The sequence below is a fragment of the Carassius auratus genome, chromosome 25, assembly GCF_003368295.1.
Source record: "Carassius auratus strain Wakin chromosome 25, ASM336829v1, whole genome shotgun sequence".
Classification (NCBI taxonomy): Eukaryota; Metazoa; Chordata; class Actinopteri; order Cypriniformes; family Cyprinidae; genus Carassius; species Carassius auratus.
Window position 1 is genome coordinate 18,387,373 of NC_039267.1, and position 18,189 is coordinate 18,405,561.

General features: G+C 37.5%; 1 protein-coding gene across 2 annotated transcripts in view; it reads right to left on the minus strand.

Annotated features, from left to right (window-relative positions):
- LOC113043585 (SITS-binding protein) overlaps positions 1 to 11,350 on the minus strand; it is a 29,136-nt gene extending 17,786 nt beyond the window's left edge. For both annotated transcript variants that reach the window (XM_026203067.1, XM_026203068.1), the window contains exons 1-2: positions 10,263 to 11,350; positions 8,882 to 9,053 (exon numbers count right to left, since the gene is read on the minus strand). In XM_026203067.1, the coding sequence (XP_026058852.1) occupies positions 8,882 to 9,053; positions 10,263 to 10,736 (646 nt within the window). In that variant the 5' untranslated portion in view covers positions 10,737 to 11,350. The remainder of the gene's footprint in view (positions 1 to 8,881; positions 9,054 to 10,262) is intronic.
- Between the last annotated feature and the right edge of the window lie 6,839 nt (positions 11,351 to 18,189).

An 18,189-nucleotide genomic window follows, 5' to 3' on the forward strand; every position in this document is an offset into this window, starting at 1 on the left:
TGGGACTATTTTAACGATGTCCTCACTACCTTTCTGGGTCTTAAACGAAGTAGTTGCATTGCTGTCTATGGAGGGTCAGAAAGCTCTCGGACTTAATTAAAAAATATATGTTTTTGATGGTGAACGAAGGTCTTATGGGTTTGGAACGACATGAGGGTGAGTAATTAATGAAAGAATTTCCATTTTTGGGTGAACTATCCCTTTAACCCTGTAAACATGACATACAAAACAACAGACCAAAAACTGTTAGTTTGGTGAAGCTTTAGCCAGAATATAACAACAGAAGCTTGCATATGTTTGGTTGAGTATCAAATTTGATACATTAGGATTTTATTGCTCACATAGCATGATATAGTTGAGAGGTCAAACTTGAGACAAAAAAAAAAGAATAAAAAATAAAACACTCCAAGGTCCAAACTGAGCAAAATGCTATTTGGTGCATATGCTGATTTTTATACGGCCAAACATTTTTTTTTTAAATGCTCAGTTTTATGATCAAAGCGCTCTAGTTTGAAAACATTTAATACTGTGCAGTACATTGATGATTGTGAGATGAACAAATAATTGTTCCGCAAAAAGCCTAATGGATCATCTTTAACACATTTTAGCATGATTTTCATTACAAATTAATGTATGTATAATCAAGAAAAACTTACTTCAAAGTTAAAAGTTGCTTCAATTCAGTAAGTGTTCATCTTAAAATATTAAACAATATAAAAGACTTTACAGCATAAAGACAAAACATGAGCCGAGGGGAGATGTTTTTACAGTTACAGTATATGAAAAGGTCTTTTACTTGCTAGAAACAGTTTAAAAAATCATTTATATGACAGAAGTAGTAGATTGTCTAGGAGTATTACAACAAAGTTTTGATCATGTTGACAAATTAAAGGCCTCAGCTTAACAGTTATACATAAGCATGTAAAATTGTGCATTTTGTAAAACACATTTTTGACCATTTAGATTACAAAAAAATGTGCATGTCTAAAAATTGTATATACATTTGAAATTATCGTGGGGAATTCTGCATAACATTAGAAAAAGATGTTTTGTAAACAGACACTGTCAACTCAAAACCTGTAAACCTTCTGCTCTCCCAGACATGCTACCCCACACACATGGCAAAATATTACCAAAATATACCAAATATATATATATATATATATATATATATATATATATATATATATATATATATAAATTACTGTTAGTAGTAAAAGTTTCTTAAAAATAATAAATGCTAGATAGATTTTACAAATCAGCTAAACTCAATATAGGGAATCTAGTTTGGGAATGAATGCAAGTTTGTAGATGTCGGTTAATTTATAAAAAGTTAAGGTAAAAAATGATTGTTGTTTGATGACAATGAATGCAGTCGACAAAAAATAAAAAGTTGTTCTCGTTGTCTCGTTAGTTTCTTTTTCCCTTTTATTTTGAGAAACTTCTCTTAAATAAGATAGATTCTTTGGCAAACTTCACCAGTTCCCTCGATTTATCACTGCAGATTAGACTTGGAGAGAAATGAAGGCTGCTGTCATGGCTAGCACCTGCAGTAGACTCTAGCCAAGTGAAGAAAATGAGCCAAACTGTTAACCGTAAGATTATGTATATGTTTTACATATGAATAAGTAAAGCCAGTTCATGCCAAAAAAGAAAAAAAAGCTCCTGTCATGGCATTCCAATCCTGTATATATACAGTATAAATATACATCAGTGCTTTGTTTTTCCTTACAATGAAAACCAAAGGAGTCTAATGTTGATTTGGACCCCATTGCACTGAATGGACAAAAACAGTAGAAACACTTTGGGTTTGGGATGACATGATGGCTATGACATGACTATCACTTTAAGTAGGAAAATGAGAGTATCAGTTCAACTAATCCCATCCAAACACACAAAAGATTTATTTGAATGCGCAAATAGGAGAGAATTTATAATGACTAGCCAATTGGAAGACAAAGTAAAGACTGAAACCTCTTAGACCAACTTTTCAGTTGTTTTCAATTGTTTTCTCCTTTGCATATTTCTCCTTGTATCAAGTTATATGGTACTCTGTTATTATTTATATGAAATAGCACTTCTGCAAATCATTAATTTATTGTTCTAAAATTGTTCCACTCTCTGCTCTCATCCAGTCCATATAAAGTGAAAAAAGTGAGATGGGATGCTGTTATTCATCTTTGCTTTAAAGACAGAGTGGAAAATATTTCAGGAAAGCTGGTAGTAGTTACCGTAGGGAATTATTCTAAAAATAATAGACAGCTCCCCCTCTTTTTCAGCTTTTTCAGCCCACCTTGCTCATAACTCCAGCCGAGAGTCTCTTAAACGTCAGCAAATGACGTTTATGTTATTTATACGCCTCTGTGCAGAACCCATGTTATACACACCTTAAGAATGGGGCCTCAGAGCGATTGAAGGGTGAAACTTAAATCGTCCGACTCTGGACGAATACAAACAAAATGAACTTTGGTTGACAATCTACATGACTTCAGGTTCACGTGTCACACAACTGTTGAGTTTTGGCGTTTTCCAGGCCATGCATCACTATTGCTATTGCTTATTCTGAAGGTTAATGATACGGCATTGGCTTGGCAGAAAACAAATGAGACTCAAATTCCCAGTGACTTACATTGAAGGAGAAAGTTGAACAATATCTAAATACTTGAACTGGTGTCTCTTGAATTTTGTTAGAAAAGGTTTACAGTAGCAACCACCCAACCTCCTAAAACTCTAGCTTGAGATTCAGGCCTAATTTTTACCATTTCCAAACTAAAAATAACTATTGCTTGATTATTTCATGTTATAATATAAATTATATTATTGAGCAGTGTGGTCAAGATTTAAACACTGGGGCAGGCAGGCAGGCCAAATTTTAAGTTCAAACTGTTTTATTGTATCATATGCCATTGTAATGGGTAAAACATAGGTATGCGGTAGCAATGCACCTGTCAGGATTATAAACCTGCGCTTCTTTGTCTCCTCCACAGTAGACGCATTGTGACAGACTACCAGACCGAAAAAAGTAAGCGGCTCCCCTTTCCCCCATTTTGTTTCTGTGTTTTGTAAGTCTTTTGTTTGATGTTCACCGCCCTCGCCCGCAAAGATCTTTCCCTTTTGGGAGTATGCGATCAAGTTCAGTCATCTGCCATGGTTACAGTGTTTGACGATGCTGCACTGAACTCGTTGTTCTGGATCAGAGCTAATTACTACCAACCTGTAGACCCCCCAGACACCACCAGACTGAGCTGGAGAGAAGTGATCATCCAGTGTCTGGAGAGTGTCTACATCCAATCCAGAGCACAGCCGAACTCAGAGCACAGCCCACCATCTCCCCACAGCGTGGTACATCAGCCCGAGCTCACCGTTTACAGAAGTGCCCAAGCTGGCCGCGGGAGTGACAGAGAAATGGGTCGCCACGAAGCTGGAGCTGCAAGTGACATCAGGTAAGAGAGCCAGCAACAGAGCCCGCCATGAGGGAGAATGCGTGGACAGTGAGAGTGCCAAGAGTGAGATGCACCACAACGGATGGTGAGCTGATAAGGGATCCGTGACTGCTGGACTGCAAGGGAGAGGTTATAGAAGGGGACCTCATCGACCGGGATGCTTCCTACCTCCTGCTGCGGAGCCCTCTATTACTCTTATTCCCACGTCCAGCCCAGTGAAGGCTGCAATTTCCATGTCCTTCCCAGGGAGAGTTCCGGTTCCCAAGTCCAACCCAGTGAGGTCTCCAGTGTCCAAGTCCTGCCCAGAGAGGGCTCTAATACTTGAGTTGGCAGCCATTTATTCTGCGGTGCCCGAGGAGCAGTTGGGGGTTCGGTACCTTGATAAAGGGCACCTCAGTCGTGATATTGCCGGCCCGAGATTCGAACCCACAACCCTAGGGTTAGGAATCAAACTCTCTAACCACTAGGCCACGGCTTCCCCTTCTGCCTCGACCCGTTGACCGGTCAGCTCCACCATGGCTCCTAGCTTCCTTCTCTCTGCCATTGCCCGTCAGTCGCCTAGCTCCACCATGCTCTCTTGTCCCTCTGTCTCTGACTTGGTCTGGCGTCGACCATCCTGTTCCTTGGGTCTCCACTCCTCCGTCTGCACCTTGTCCCTTAGTTTCTCCAGCTCTGTCAGGCTCCTTCATCACGTCGGCTCCTCCTCAGTCCTCTGTCGCTCTGTCTCCACCAATGTCTTTCAGATTCATACCTCGGGCAACATCTGCTCCGACCTTGGTCATCTTGATCCTCCCCATCGCCCTGACTCATCGGCTCTCCATCTCCGCCACCATTGGTCAGCCCCCTGGAGTCCTCAGCCCTTCCTCCGCCATGGCTCCTCCCTAATGTCAAGATTACGGACTGTTTTGTGTTGTGTTTTCCCTCCCCACATCCTCGTTACATAGTTTCTCTTAGGTCTGATTTTGTTCATTGTTCCCAGTTGTTTCCTATGTTTATGATGTTATTTGATTCCAGGGGTGTAACTTTTGGTTCTAAGGACTTAAGTCCTGTGGTTTTCCATGTCTATCATCCAGTATTGTTTGTAAACCCCTCATTCTACATGTGTGTTCCTGCCTGTATTTGGATAAATAAAGAGTGTTGAATGTTAATCCCCTTCTTCTCCGCGCTCCTTTGTGTCCTCTTCTCCTCCACAGTAGCAAATTGTAACAGCACCATCGTACAAAATCTAAACATATGAGTGTATTTTGGTTCACTGTGCACAATTCAGAATGCTTTCATAGAAGATTGCATTAATATATTATTACAAAAAAAGATGTCCTAGAACTGTTGATTTAACAATCTTAGTGTTGGTATTTTAGGTAAAATCTGGTTGCATGGACTTTAAAAAAAATCTGTTATTTTAATATTTTGGCATGAGTTTATGTGGATATATATTTTTTAATTCTAAATAATTTACCAGAAGCATAAATTCAATTTAACTAATTATTTTAGAACTGCAAAATAATTACATCATGACAACGCAACATTATTTCCAGATCCAATGCTGCTGAAACGCAGCTGACAAGGAAATAAACAAAGCATAAATAAATAAATAAATAAATCACTCACATTTTAAGTGTTCACACTCCTGTGTCCATAATTTTTGTGAACACACAATATGAGCAATTTAATTTATTAAATAAAAATTTACTTTGATTTCATTTGGAAAGACAAACTTATTGACACACCAATTTAAATGTATATTCTTTAATGCTTTTATGGTCAGTGACTATTTAAACTTTGGCAATTATATACATTTTATTAATGAATTCATTTTATTTATTTATTTATGTATTCTTTCTTATTTTTTATTGCTGTTGTTGGTGCACATAGCTAACATAGACGAAGGTTGACATCATTACTTGGAAAACATCAAAATCTAAATATGTCTCAGTCCCTTTAAGTTTCTTTCAGTCATCATGTTGGGCCAGACACAACTGTCAACGAACCCAGTAAAGGACACAACTTGCCTAGATACTTTAATAATGTCTCTCATCGACAAAGTGGACAAAGCTATTTGAAAGACGTCGCATGACTGAAGCGTCACATCACCAACCTGTTTAAAACCACTATCCGATTTCAAGGCCTAAATGTAAATATACAGTGCTGAAAAGTTTACCTTTGGGTTTGCCCCTGGTCGCCGGGGGCTCGCTTTACATTTGGCTGCACAGCGGCTACTCAGGGAAAACAATTATGTTCATTATCAACACCGCCGACCAATAGCAGCCGAGATCCATGGCCACAGGCAGCTGCTGGGTTGCCTTATGAATCTGAGCCAACATGACTGTCATTGTTATGACACTAGGCGTTATAAACCACGATATGTCTGCGGTTACTTGGCAACCTGGGACAGCTGCGTTGGCAAGAAGCTCAACATTTCTGTCTTAAAAGTAAGCCAATTAGAGAGGGGTTTGAGAGGTCTCTAAAAAACCAAGGCCGTCCTTTAGCAAGGTGGAAAAGGGATTAAAATCATGCGATCATTTTGGTTAAACTGCTCACGGAGTTACATAACACTCAGTGGGCCAAACAATGATCTAGGAAATCATAAAAGGCCTTTGTTTATGTCACATGACGAATATTATGTCCTTAGCTGATGGCATGCCCTTTTGCTTTAATCTAATTCTGTTCAGCTGTCTGGGACGCAAATTACTGCTTTCACCTTTCAGCTGCCGAAAGCTCTCACACAAATTTGGAAGACACCAATACGGGTGCAAACAATGCGGCCATACAAAAAAAGCAGCGTGACTGTGTTGAGTAAATACGGTTATTAATTGCTGGATTGAGCATGGGTGACAAGGTGCTGTGAGAGGGTGAGAGAGTCTCGGCTCTGAGCGGTACCCATGTTTAGAGACCAGCTGCCCACCCACCCACACAAGCGTTACATGGCACGCCTGCTGGTCTGAAGCACGAGGGGTCATCACAACGTCCCTTTGGTGAACATATTAAACATTTATTGAACATATAAAATGTCAAAGCTGGTCCAACACATTTTTAAGGCCCAAAAACTTGCTACGTTTGCACACTGAGTATGAGTAGTAGTGGCAGCCTATTGTCAATGTGTTATGAAGCTTTATTACTAAAATTAATGTGTTACAGTGTTCTGTTTTATTAAAACATTTTATTAAATATTATATTAACTAAGTCAGTCCAACAGGCTTTTGTTTGCACTTCAAATGTGAGTAACAGTGGCAGCTTATTGTCAAATGTGTTAAACTTAACTATGCGTTACAATGTTGTGTTACTCATTTTGGTGAACATACACAGTGGTAATACACTGCATTACCAAACAGCATGCACTGGCTTCCAAAAGCAAGATAACATGAACTAGTTTGTCATCTGCACGCTCTGAGGCGCAAATGATTTATTATATATGAAAAAAAAAAACCTGTGTATTCTTCTACTGCAGAAAATGACCTTTTTCTTAGTGATATTTGGTAGTTTATCAGGAATTTGCGAAAAGCATACTCACACATAATACAACACTTCGTACAATGCTTGTGTAATCTAGTACATCTGGTGTGTCATGTATGCTAAAAAAATAAATAAATCACATTAAATTTGTTGGTCCCTCTGCCTTTTTACTGGCAAATTTTGATGTGATAGGACAAAAAGAGGCCATTTTAAATAACTTTGAAATTTAGCATATGCACCTCGATACATGCTCTAAATACAGCACATCTGAGCTTTTTTTAAACATTAATACTGTAAAAAAAATTCCAGACCACCAATTACTCCAAATCTCATTAGGTGGTCCCATTTGACATCCATTCCACCAATTGTGTCTTAAAGCTACAGATCCATAATGAGGTTTGACTGTTGCTTGTTTCACTGAAATAAAGTAGCCATCGTTACTTTCGGCTAATTAAACTAAATGAGTGAATCATATAACTAATTGCTCAAAGCTGCTTAATTAATCAACTCACTGTTGACATTCTTTGTCAATTTACAAATGTTAGGTTTAGTTTTTTTGGTCAACTCATGGTCCAAAGCACTTCACAGACTGCAGTTTGTGAACTCGTTTGAAGGTGATTGATGAAGTGCTATAGTGATGGATTGGGACAGGACCACCCATCTTTACACAGGTAATCTGAAGGTCTTCTGAGGAGCTCTTCGTCACCTCCCTGACCTTCCAGATTCTTAGAATACCACATTTAGCAGATGATCGATTCTAGGAAGAGTCTCAGTGGTTTCAAACTTCCTTCACACGTAAATAATGATGCATGCATCTGGGAAGCTTGAATTTTATAGCTTTTTCCAGCTAAAGGGATTAACACATCGCTATACTGGAGGTCGAAGGCGGTTCTGGATTCTGCTGTGTTGTCGAATAAAATGTGTGGAAGTACATTTTCATATTAATAACCACTGCTTTAGGTCACGTAAATACTTAAAATATGCTGCATTTCGTGACAAATTCACTAAAAGTTCATTCAGTGAAGGATTTGTTAAACTGATTCAAACCAGTTTTTGAAACATTCTTCACAATAGTCATTTCATCATTTTTATACAATAAAATAAACTTTGCTAATTTTTATTATTTTACAATTCTGTATCATAATACAAGTTAAACTGGTAATTAGATTCAACTAAATCCAACTAAAATCACACTATGAAAAAAAAACTGTTGTAAAGAAATAAAACTTCACACACACATACACGCACGCACGCACGCACACAAACACACACACACATTTGTTACTGAAACATCCAACAAGCTAAGATCATGGGTTTGATTCCCAGTAAAATGCACATTTTAAACTTCTTGGAAATTTGCAATTTTAACACAGCGTACATTTTTTTTAATAAAAAGGTAGTAAAAACTAGGTTTACCAGACAACACAAAAATGTGTTTGGGTGAAAATGAGTTAATTAACATTATAAACCCGGGGGGTTCAACCTAATCTAAAATTAGATTGCAAATATTTTCATGTTGTAGACTTATTTCACAATAACCACTTCAAGTCTAAATTGCATTTGGAGCGGTTTGGATAATGCTTGAATCCACTACGCTTCTGTCCATAAACATCTCCCACCGTGCCTCGGATTAAACTAACAGCCAGACATAAACACAATGGTTATTTAAATCTGCCTGAGATTGTTTGCTTAATCAACTCTCGATATAAACATCAAGCATCTGCTGACAAATACCAATGGGTTCAGACTCAAGTCCGATGTTCTTTGTGTTGCAATCTTTCAGCAAGCAGAAGTAACCATTCGTATTGTGTTACGCTCTCTATGTACAGTAGAGCCCCGTGATCTAAAGCCCGAGGCAGTTTAGAATTGTGTACATAGTCACAAGTGAATGCATGTTTGGACTGGTCAACAAAGTGTGAAAGGGCAGGGTAAGGGCAAATTTGGCTTAGGGGGTCATAGTTAGAGATGTAGAGTTCCTCTTTGCTTACCTGAGGACCCCAGGAAGTAGCGTTCTAAAACTGACCCGAAGCCAGAAGGGTTGTCCCTAAGGTCGCTGACTGTGAACGGCTGCATGGAAATGTTGGCTTCGTTTATTGGCCAGTTGGGTGCATGGACGCTGGCACCTCCGTACCACGAAATATTCACCATGGAGAAACAATCCTGAGAGAGAAAGCGGTTGACTATCAGCAAACTGTATTGTTGTTGTCCATCTATACCATAGGTAGATCATTCATTGACTAATTATACAGTTAATGATTTAGTTTCTTCATATAGATTGCATAACGTTTTCATTAGTCCACAATCTGGACATCCAGCTAAGAAGCTTTTGGCTCTCATAAGACATGAAAACAGGTGCGGAATACCTTTAAGTCAAAGGATTGGACTGAACAAAGAGTGCTTAAATCTACAATAACACACGACAGAGCATTACGGAGGTAGGAAATGTGGGAAATGAAAGGATTAAACTTGAAAACTTCCAAACGGCATTAGGCGCTTGCTGAACAAAGAAGACCTTGTCTTATCGGAAATCTGTGAAATGTATCTTTGCAGCCTTTTTAGTCTGGCAAACTTTAAACCCTGCTTTAAGAACTTTTTTGGCAGGTATGAATGCAAAGTAAATCCATTTTTACAAATAACAATATGACCACATTAAAAAAAGAAGACGATGATTTACAGTCAAATAAAAGCCACTAATTAATAATGATAAGTTAAATGCAAGCAAAGAGCCATTCAGATTTCAGATTTCAAAAGTTAAACTGTTTATCCTTCTGAAACAAGAAACCTTTAAATAATCGTTTGTAAATAGCCTACTTAATTAGGACTTGAAGTCCCCAAAGGAAGCCAAAACAAAATATGAGGTAACCTATGTATTTTATAAGGCTATGTTTCAGTTATGATTTCAAAGATTTCAGTAACCACAAAAAAAAAAAAAAAAAACGTAGAGTATTTTCATCAAGCCATAAATAAACCCCAGCGAACAAAAATCGTGTTCGCTTAGCGGTTATCATGGTAACTATCGCGATTATCGTTAGGTCGTCTCTATCAAAACAAACTCGTTATCACATACACGTTATTGATTTCTGTATTATAAACATTAATTGATGTTTAATTGTGCTAGCTGTCACTATTTGGTTTCTGTGCGAGCAATTTTCACACCATACACAGGTTATGGTTCTTGAAAGAATTTTAATAAAGGTTCTACATGTTACAAGGCTCTTGAAACAAACACGGTGATTTGTTATTTTAAAGAGATCCGTTTATTTTTATATTGGAATTTCTTCAATGAACCACTATGGCTATGAACCACTTATCAGTCTATTTGGAACATGTTTTCAAAAGTGTTTCAAACAAGTTCTAATGGCATTTTACCTTCAGGTCCACATGACAGTGAATTGGAGTCCAGGTGACACTGTAACACTCGGTCTCTGAGTCCTCCTCTGATGTTTCCAGAGAGATCTTCACCTCTGCGACCGAGTCCCAAGTGTAGCAGAACTCGGTTTTGTTAAGCCAGCACATGTTCCTCACGAACGGAACCTCAACATCGGTGTTCCCCGCGTTCTCCACGTCTATCTCCGCAAACGTCTTGTCCTCAGTCAGTGTCTGTATGACGAGAGTTTGCGTCCGTCTCTCCCAAATCAGCCCACTAAAGCTCCCCTTCAGGACCCAGTTCTTGTTGGGCTGATCCACAACTTGCCAATAAATGATCCCAATTGTCATGACAAAAAAGACAGCGACTCCCAAGCAAGCAATAGCCCCCTTCCAGGTCTCGTTCATCTCTTTCAAGCCCGTGTCCCATGTCACCTCTGGGATCGGGCTTGGGTTCCTGTTGCGAGAGTGTGGCATGCTGATTTCACAAAGAAGAAGACGACGAAAAATATCTAATCAAACGTGATGATAAAAAGTAACAATCCCTCTGCTAAAACATGCAGAATCGTCATCATGTCGCGCTCCTTCGGGCGCTCGACTGTCTGTTAACGTGAAGTTTTGGATTGGATCTAATTGCGTTGTTGCGCGCACCGGCCGCCGGTCATCAACGGATCCTGGTCAAGTTCTCCATACACAATCATTCCAGAATAAATCGAAAAAAAGCATGCATGCTGCTTCCAGTGCTGTAGCAGGTTTAAAGCACTGGTTGCCGAAGAGTGAGCAGCTTACCCGGGTTTGGCAGCAATGCCTACAAATAGCTTCTCGGCGTCTTATTTGCTTGGACTGCACTTTTGCGCGCTGCTGTGACGTAACTCCATACTACTTCTTCAGAAAGGTACGAGAGAAAGTGATTAGGCGAGCTTAGCGATTCCCGGGGCCCCCGGTCAGGAGCCGGTCAGCGCGCAGTGTACGGTGAATCACCCATTCCCACTGAGTGCACGGGCTTGGCAATTGGAGATGCGCGTGCAGAGAGATCGACTAGCAATATATTCCTCAAACCTGCGCGCAGCCTGTAGCTGTTTAAGCAGGTGCTCTTCATTCTTCATTCTTCAAAAAATAAAGGTTATTCATTGGCATCGATGGTTCTATAAAGAACCTGAACATGGAACCTATCAGAATGCAGAAGCTATATATATATATATATATATATATATATATATATATATATATATATATATATATATATATATATATATATATATATATATATATATATATATATATATATATATATATATATATATATATATTGATCTAATATTAAAAGCTGAAATGTCTGTTTAACTTGCAAAGTTGCAAATTACACTTGCACCAACTAATGACGCATCATAGGCTACTTGTGCATTGCGTCGTTTGTGTTACTCCTAAACAACCATACCACATTATATTAGTGTATTTTGTGCGTCTTTGTTTGGGTCAATGATAATTTAAATCTCCGGGATGATAGGGGAAACATATCTTTTAAAACAGACAATCTTACTCTTTGTGTATAATTCAAAAACATTGATGCCATTCTTGACAACTGAAAAAATTAACCATAATGAATTTTTTTTTTTTTAGTATTTAAATAAAAATATAAAATATATATTTTAATAAAAAAAAAAAAAAAAAAAAAAAAATATATATATATATATATATATATATATATATATAGTCTTGTCACGTTCACCTCATAGCTTTGGCGGACACACACACACACACACACACATATATATATATATATATATATATATATATATATATATATATATATATATATATATATATATATATATATATATATATTTTTTTTTTTTTTTTTTAAATACAAACAGACAAAACTGCTTTTCTGAATATTTTATAAAGAAATATAAATGGCATTACACAATTACTGGCATTGTAACTATACACCAACATTTTTACAATTTCTATAATCAAATTTGTAATTTTTATTAAAAAAAAAATCTAAACTGATGTATTTGTGTTTAAGTATAGCGTCATATTTGATGAGCATTTTTTATGTAATTTTGAACAATTTAATAGATTCCCCATTAATACAGTGCATTTATTGCTTGGTAGAATATTTAAAAAAAAAATTGTCAATTACTGATAACAGATTGCATTATGAAAATTGTAGATAATGTAGGTTATTCATTTTAGGTAATGTATTATGACTACCATTAGATTAATTTTAGATTACTTTTTAACTAACTGGATTTAACCTGTTAACTGTCACTCATTTTTTTGAAGATAGACATGAATGTGCATGATACAAACATACATTTTTATAATTCATGACTGAAAACATTTTGTAACATGATTTTGATGTACCATTTACATGGTAATGCAATGTCTGATTTTAAAATGGGTTTTAAAGGATGAATTTTGAGATTTTATGTTTTCAAGTGATATATAACTTCTGATGATTTCTAAAATGTGATAGAGAAAAAGGCAACGAGGAAGTCTTTTTTTAAAACAAAGGTCAAAGCTCCTTTTGTAATGTAGATTTCTGAGGGTGCACTCTTGTACATAATTTTTAACAAAAAAATATTGGTAAAATATATATTTGGGAGTCTTATTCCAACGATGTATAGTTTGTCAAGATTAGATTAGATTTGATTGTAATATAGTATAGTCAACGTAGGCGTCCCGTATACGGGACGGGGTGACATTTAACAGGTTAAAGTTTCAAGTAAATATTTTAGGAGTTTGGCTGACAAACACACACACACACACGCACACACACACACACACACACACACACACACACACACACACACACACACACACAATGGAAATGCCTGCAGGAACAAACATTATAATAAACATGAAATTAACATTTACATTAAATGCCCAAAGTCTTCCAGATTTAAAATGGTTTTGTCCTGACTTCCAGATACATTACTGGATTTGAGAAATATGTTTCACAGCTATTTATCTCCTGTGATTAGTGACGTGTATAAATATTGTTTTTATACATGTTCTAATTGCAAAGCATAGCATGATTGGCAAATTTCTATACAACGTCTGTGAATGTAGTCAAAGCTAAATTGTTTGACATAGTAGGATTGTTGTGAAGGAAACTTTAGAAAAGATAAAAATAAATAAATGATGACTAGTTCACTGGCATTTTATGAACAATCTGTAATCATGTTAATACACAAAAGTAACAGTAATCTGATTATGAGCATTTTAAAATGTAATATAATCCAATTAGCTGTGCTCAGTTTTTGGAATCTGGTTACATAATTCAGATTAAATGTAATCAGTTACAACTTCACTATCTGCTCAACGTAATACAAAACAAATGAACTGAGAACTTCAACAACAATCTTTATGTAGAACTGTTTAACATCACAAGACACATAACTTCAGTAGTCTGTAGATTTGTTAAAATGTGTTTGTTTGTTTGTTTGACACTGAACATGGCACGATTCTTTGGAGCAGTAGATATGAAGCAGGAGCAGCAGGAATCCCCCTCATGACTTATGACATGATTAATGACATGAAAACATGGATGACCGGAGATGGCACCTATGAAATTTCATCTAGCAACAGCCATTGAGTTGGGCTTATGTCTATCTATCTATCTACTCCTAAGAAAGGGCTTCTGATAGTGAAGCACTGATGTGTTGAAGCGGCCGATAGCCTAAATGCCTTGAAGATTAGTTGTGACTGGCTCAGATTCTGTAAGTCAGCCCTTTTGCACCTCAGGTTTCTGCTGGCAGGGCTGTGGTCACTGGATAAGACTGTGGGAACCTCACCTTGGCTGTTCACTCTTCTCCGATAATCACATAACCACTAGACGGCTTCACTTATCAGCTGACTAATGACTGCCCCCATTTTCCTGCTCTAATTTCGATTAATGTTCAGATTTGGACTTAGAAAACTGTTCCAGAGTGGCAGCTAAGGGTTGCAAGCTGCATCTCCTGCACTTGTCTGCAAATGTGTGTGGGAGGTTATGTGTGTGTGACTAAGCCAAGTTCAACTTTACAGTGGCCTTGGCTCAGGGTCAGAGTTGAGCATGCTTTGGGGCCATGTCCAAAGGAAGAGTCTCAATTTACACATCAACTATATGACTCCGTTGAGAAGTGCTATAAATAACAGTTTGAAAGATTGGTGGCTGGCTCTGCTATCCACTGACTGAGTTTCACTAGTACATATAGTGAAATTTTTTTGCAAATGACACTAAACTTAGATATTGTTTTTTTTGTTTTTTTTCATATGTAATTGGAATATCTGTTCAGTGGGTCCCAAAGGACAGAGACCAGCAGCAAAAATGCTTCTACTTCTCATATTACCAGCAGAATAATTATTTTATATTAAATATATTTTTTGCTATTTATTCATTTATTTATTTCCATCTGTTGCACCAAAATAATAAATAAATAAATGAACAACACTTTCTTTTTTAGATGAGATTATCAGCAGTAAATAAATAAATAAAAATTGATATCTGTGTACTTTAACACATACAAATTAAAGAAAAAAATGAACAATATTTTTCATTTTAAATTATATTATCAGCAGTACAATTGTTTTATTTTACTTTTGTGTATTTATTTCCTTTTATTTGTCATTGAATATAAATACACAATAAAATTAAAGGGTTAGTTCACCCAAATATTTAAATTATTTTATTAATGACTCTCCGTTCATCTTCGGGACACAGTTTAAGATATTTTAGATTTAGTCCGAGAGCTCTCAGTCCCTCCATTGAAAATTTATGTATGGTCTACTTTCCATGTCCAGAAAGGTAAGAAAAACATCATCAAAGTAGTCCATGTGACATCAGAGGGTCAGTTAGAATTATTTGAAGCATCGAAAATACATTTTGGTCCAAAAATAAGAAATATTACGACTTTATTCAGCATTGTCTTCATCAGTGGCGCTGCTAACGTGTTATCTTTGTTATTGGGCTCACCAGAAAACATGTCAGCAGTGTCGTACGTCAACAGCACCACTGAGCGCGCTCACAACAGACCCGGAATAGAAGACAATGCTGAATAAAGTCATAATTTTTCTTATTTTTGGACCAAAATGTATTTTCGATGCTTCAACAATTTCTAACTGACCCTCTGATGTCACATGGACTACTCTGATGATGTTTTTATTCACACAGTGACGCTGTGAAAAAAGTAACATTCAGAAGCTCAAACTTCCATGTGACTTTTATTAATCAATACTGAATCGCAACATTCTATTTCTCTATTTCTCATTGTTTGTGGAGACAGGCACAGATGCAGGTAATTAACACTCTTATATCCAATATTTCTATCATAAAATGTATTGTTAAAAGTTCACTAATATTAAATGATTTGCAGCTTCATCTTACCTCGCTCTCTTTAATGTTAAACTGTTGCTTCACGCTCTGATTTTGTGTACAGTTAACCCTGCCTACTGTGATTTGATTGGCCATCTCAGTCATTCTGACATTTGATGAGCGCTGTTAGACCATTAGGATCACTAGGATAAGTGTGTGATGTCACGGTCACGCGCGCACTTCCTTAGACTAGCGGAAGTTCATTCTCAAACTTTAATAGTATTTATAGCTCCTAACAGGCAGTGTGACTATGAGAAGTTACTACTTCAAATTGTACGTCAGTATGTAACTTTTTCTTATTGCTCTCGTGCCAGTGATTATCCCTCTGCATGCCACTGTTTGCATGCGTGCCATAGGTTGCCAACCCCTGCGGCTCGAGAGTGGGGCTACTCAGGGCCCACAGCACTGTGGACATATCCCATGAAGGGACCGTAGAGGTACAAGGTGGATTCAGCCTCCTGGCACCCATTAGAATGCGGAAGACCGCGCTGTGTCTGCCCACAGGTTGGCCCTTAAAAGAGACATGAGAAGCCGCTATTGCCACCACATAGCCTTCGAGCTAGGATGGGGAGCACCCCTTTTCCAGCAGCTTTTGCAAAAATGACTACACCTCTGACAAATCGGTAGTCTGAGGGTCCTTGCTGTGGTTTAGACACCAAGCAGAGAAAATAGACCACTTTAAGGCATAGGAGATTCCGTCTCAGTGGAACAGGCCAAGGGGCCACTATCAACTGCTGTATGTAGTATGTAGACAGTTGATGTAGGCAGTTGATGTGGAAGCCCTTTTTCCACCTTCGACCAGTGGCCGAAAGTTAGTGTGTCTTCACACAGTGCCCCCCCAACCAAAGTTGGAGCAATCTGTAATGACAACTGTCATGCCCTGTTCCATCCAACGGGAATTCGTCCAGGGGGCCAGGGCTGTTACACGTCCGTGATGCCATGCATGGGATGGAACTCATGGTTTCTTTATATATATATATATATATATATATATATATATATATATATATATATATATATTTTTTTTTTTTTTTTTTAATCCAAGGACAAATGCTATTGTTTGTACAGAGATTGTATTTTTTTTTACATTTTCAATCCCTACCCAACCAACCCAGAACAATCTGCCTTACATAGTATACATTAATAGTAATAGTACAAAAGATGATGAAAATAATAAAATTGCTAATAATGATACATTAAAATAAAATGATAAAAAATATGTCACAGTTAAACAATGTAAATAAATAAATGAATAAATAAATAAATTTAATAATAAAATAAATAAATAAGAGAGAGAAAAGCAGAGAAAAACAGCTGGACACCACTATCAAAAGTGTGGAACTTATGGTTTCAGTCAGCGCTGGAGGGCATCAGCATCAGCTTTCAGAATATGTATGTAATCAATGCATCCAACCACACTGGAAAACCTAAAGGAAATTCTAATTATTATGTTTTTACTTCCAGAGGTCGCAGCAAGACGTTATCAAGTGAACGTCATTTAAAAGTGGTACCGCTCAAGTAATGATGCATGTGGATATGGAGAAACAAAATAAATCAGAATCCTCTCCTGATGTCAATGTAACTCCCCGTGGCCTTCTCTTCTACAGGATCCTGTGTAAAAGGATATGCCATTTTTTGTTACATTTACAGTGTCTGCATGATGAAAATTAAAGTGGTGTGGTGAGAAGTAATAAAAAATAATCTTGTTTGTGTTTGCATTACGATAACTTTTCTTACCACATTATATATCTGTTTGTGTGTGTGTGTGTGTGTATATTAATACATTGTATATATATATATATATATATATATATATATATATATATATATATATATATATATATATATATATAAAATGCACCTTGATTTAAGAATTTTGATATTTAAAGGCTACTTGAAATGAGGCAAAAATCTCAGTAATAAAAGCATTTTTGCAGCATTAATAAATTAATGGATTATTTAAACATTGCTTGTGTCTACATCCTCAAGACTCAGGATGATAGATGTGTGGGTGCTCTCGGTTGAAGCACTGCATCAGACGAGTAAGCCTCACCGTGCGGGGAGCAGGTAAAGGAAAACCTGACTAGCAACATTCGATGAGAGATCAGGACTCAGGACATTGAACAGGTAGGCCTCACCAGGCCGGGGGGGGGGGTGGGGGGGGGGAGACTTGAAATTTAGCTGAGAGAGCTTGGCATTGGACGGCTGAGTCTTGCCAACCGTCAAACAGGAAAGTAATGTTAGGTGGCCGGGGGACACTCTCCGACGTCCGACAGGAGCTCAATACTTACGGCATCGAACGGGTAAACCTCGCCAACCGTAGAAAAGAAAAGGTTAGGTTGTCTAGCCGATAGACACTCACCGACGTCCGATGGGATCGCAATACTCAAGTCATCGAATCGGTAAGCCTCTCCAGAAATAAGATAGAAAGGTAAAGTTGTGTTGCCAGTAGACTCTCGCCGACATCCGACAGGAGCTCAATACTCATGCCACCAGATGGGTAAGCCTCGCTGACCAAAGAAATGAAACGGTAAGGTTGTCTGGCCGGGAAATTCTCGCCGACAACCA